This window comes from Molossus molossus, unplaced genomic scaffold (assembly GCF_014108415.1).
Source record: "Molossus molossus isolate mMolMol1 unplaced genomic scaffold, mMolMol1.p scaffold_m16_p_13, whole genome shotgun sequence".
NCBI lineage: Eukaryota > Metazoa > Chordata > Mammalia > Chiroptera > Molossidae > Molossus > Molossus molossus.
In genome coordinates, this window is record NW_023425348.1 from 84,852,394 (window position 1) to 84,855,968 (window position 3,575).

The 3,575-nt window shown below is 36.0% G+C and overlaps 1 protein-coding gene across 1 annotated transcript; it reads right to left on the minus strand.

Annotated features, from left to right (window-relative positions):
• Positions 1-1,041: 1,041 nt before the first annotated feature.
• On the minus strand, positions 1,042-1,974 carry LOC118628697 (olfactory receptor 5G3-like). Its single transcript, XM_036259631.1, has one exon. It carries the CDS (start codon positions 1,972-1,974, stop codon positions 1,042-1,044), a length of 933 nt encoding a protein of 310 aa, XP_036115524.1.
• Positions 1,975-3,575: the final 1,601 nt, after the last annotated feature.

Below are 3,575 nucleotides of genomic sequence, written 5' to 3' on the forward strand. Positions count from 1 at the left end.
ATGTGTTCTTTTTTATATGAATTGTGATCAGTTCCACAGATTAAACTTTGACTTGATTCTTTTCCATCTATCAGTGATTACATCAGTTTCTTCCAAACCAAAGTATGAATATCAAATGTATCCTTTGTATAATTAGCTGCACATTTCAAAGAAAGAATGTATGTTTCTCTTAACAATGCAAATTCTGTTTATTCCCTTTTACAGCCTCTACAAAAGATGCTGCAATACTTGTTTCTTATATTCATATTTTTATAGCAGAGATTTCCAAACTTAAGGCACCTAGGTCAAAGAGAATGTGCATTTTAATAGAAATCATCAAATTACAAATTACTTTATGGAAATGCAGTTAGTCACATCCAGTTACATTAACTATGTACAAAATTGTTGCTCATATCCAAATGGTAACCTTAGCAGCCTAGCACATTATCATTTTAACATTTGCCAATCTAATAGATGAAAGAAAAAAAGCATTACCTTGTCATTTTGACTTCACGTTGAACAGTTATATATATAATATATTTAATATATTACATAATGATATATATACTTAATTTATGACCATTTGAATTTCCACTTGTATCAATTAGCCATTCATTACTTGGTGTATTTCTCTGTGTGTTTCATTTTTCAACTGTGATATATATATATATCACAATGAGTTAGTGTTATATATATAACACTTTCCCACTGGAACATTAACTCATTGTGAGTATCTTGTTTTGCTATTATTCTCTCACTGTTCATTGTTCAACTTTTAACTAGGTCAATGAAACCTTTCTTAATGAATGCTGTTGATCTTCCCCTTAAAACATTTGCTTTTCTGGTCTGGAATAAAATATCCTCCCACATGTAAGAATAAATGAAAGTGCCCCTGGATTTTCTTTTGGCATAAATTACATTTTCTTCTGTGTTCTCCATCATTTCACAAAGAACAAGATTGATGTGAAAGCCATATGAACAGTAGTAACCCTATGGGAATGACCTGGTACAGGGCACACTCAAGGATTTCCTCTCTCTCTTACCACCCATTACTGAATCACATTACTGCCTTTTCCTTTCAAACTTGCTCCTGAATGCATTTTTCACCTCCTTGTTCCTCAGACTGTAGATCAGGGGGTTTAGCATTGGGATGACCATAGTAAAAAATAGAGAAACCACTTTATTGATATTAAGAGAGGAACTGGAGCCAGGCAGAACATAGATGTAGAAGAGAGTCCCATAGAGGATGGAGACAGCTGTCAGGTGAGACGAACAAGTGGAGAAAGCTTTCTGCCTCCCATCAGCGGTCTGGATCTTCAGGATGGCCACCAGGATGCAGACATAGGAAACTGTGATGATCAGGCCACTGAGTATCACAATAGCTCCAGCAAAGATGAAAAGAACCAACCTGTTGTTCTGGGTATCGGCACATGCCAGGGAGAGAACAGGGAAAATGTCACAGAAAAAGTGGTTGATCACATTTGGACCACAGAAGGGTAAGCAAAAAGTAAAGGTCTCTTGAGTAATGGCATTTAGAATGCCCATGGCATAGGGCCCTGCCACCAGCTGCACACAGGCCCGCTGGGACATGGTGACCGGGTACAACAGAGGGTTGCAGATGGCTATGTACCGATCATAAGCCATAGCAGCCAGGAGGAAACACTCAGTCACTTCAAACTGACACATAAACCACATCTGTATAGCACAGCCTACGAAGGAGATGACTTTTCTCTCCAGAAAGATGTCCCACAACATCTTTGGAGCAATGGTTGAAGAGGAGCAGACATCCACAAGGGACAAGTGGCTAAGAAAAAAGTACATGGGGGTGTGGAGTCGGGAATCCATCCAGATAAGGGCAACCATCCCCAAGTTGGCACCCAATGTGACAAGATACACAAACAAAAATATCGAGAAAAGAATCATCTTCTGTGGGAAATGATCTGTTAAGCCCACGAAATAAAATTCAGTCACAGCTGTTTGATTCTTATCATCCATTGTTGGGTAGAAATCTGTAAGGGGAGCAAAAACAATAGCTTTTTCATAGATCAATAATTAACAAAGCCACGTAGCCTTCGAATTCATCAGCTGCTATTATTACCTATGTCCTTCAGAGAGTGTAAATACTTTTATTGCTCAATTTTACTTTCTTCTTATACCTAACAGTTCAAACATGCAAAAATTATGGAGCTGTATCTATGACACCCTTACATGTGCTACTCACCCTTATCACCTCATAATATGTTAAATAAAACTTTTTCAAAAATCATGAGATGTACAATAAGCACTCATGAAACTAGTCATATTCCTGAGTTCTAGGTATGGCTATTTTGCTAGTTATCTGTGTAACCTCTGGAATTTATACTTAATGTCAATGGATTGTACTTATGTATTTTACCTATATGGATGATCTAATGTTACCTTCCATTTTTTAATGTTATGATTTTAAACAAAGACATTAGTTTCCATTTCGTTTCAGTCAAATGGAAGAATAATGATTAGTTCTGAATCCATATCTCAGGAAAACTTTAAAAATGAATACAATGCACAAATTCTTCATGCATTTAGCTTGAACTGGTAACTCACATAACTAAGATAAAAAAGCCCTTTCACCTCACTGTTATTATCAGTTACTTCTTTATCCTAACAACATGCTAATAAAAACTCTTGCTCTGCTATTTGTCATTGTATGCAACAAACATAGAGGGAAACACGCCTCATTCAAGAAGAAAAGAAAGTATTAAAATTCAATCTGATTGGTGTTTCGGATATTTTAGGATATATTCCTGGGAGTGGGATACAAGAATAAACTCAAAATTGATAAAGTACTTAAATGTAAGTCATGAAACCATAAAAATCCCAGAAGAAATCATAGGTAGCAAAATCTTTTACATCACACATAGCAGAATTTTTACTGATACATTGCCTAGAGCAAGAGAAACAAAGGAAAATATAAACAAACGGGACTACAGCAAACTTAAAATATTCTGCACAGCAAAAGAAAACAGCATCAAAATAAAGAGGGAGCCCACTGTTTGTAAGAACATATTAACCAATGATATATCTGCTAAAGGATGAATCTCCAAAATATATACTCATACAACTCAACAAAAGGATGACATACAATTCAATTAAAAAATGGACAGAGGACCTAAATGGATAATTCTCCAAACAGGACAAACAAATGGCCAAGAAACATATGTAAAAAGAATATATGCACCCCTATGTTCATAGCAGCGCTTTTCACAATAGCAAAGATCTGGAAACAGCCAAATGCCCATAGGAGAAGGATGGATAAAAACGTTGTGGTACATTCGTATAACAGATTATTATGCAGCAATTAAAAAAAAAAAAAAAAGAGGAACAAAAAGAAGAATCTATTGGCGTCTTATACAGCATGGAGGGACCTAGAGAGTACTATGATATGTGAAATAAGCCAATCAGAGAAAGACAAGTATCATGTGATCTCACTTATATGTGGATTTAATGAACAAATTAAATTGATGAATAAAATTGCCCTGGCTGGTTTGGCTTAGTGGTTAGAGCATTGGCCCGTGGACTGGAAAGTCCTGGGTTTGGTTTCCACTAAGGGCACATAC

Bases quoted from the DNA above. Each gene is read 5' to 3' on its own strand.
- LOC118628697 (XM_036259631.1), bottom strand. From the start codon at position 1,974: ATGGATGATAAGAATCAAACAGCTGTGACTGAATTTTATTTCGTGGGC.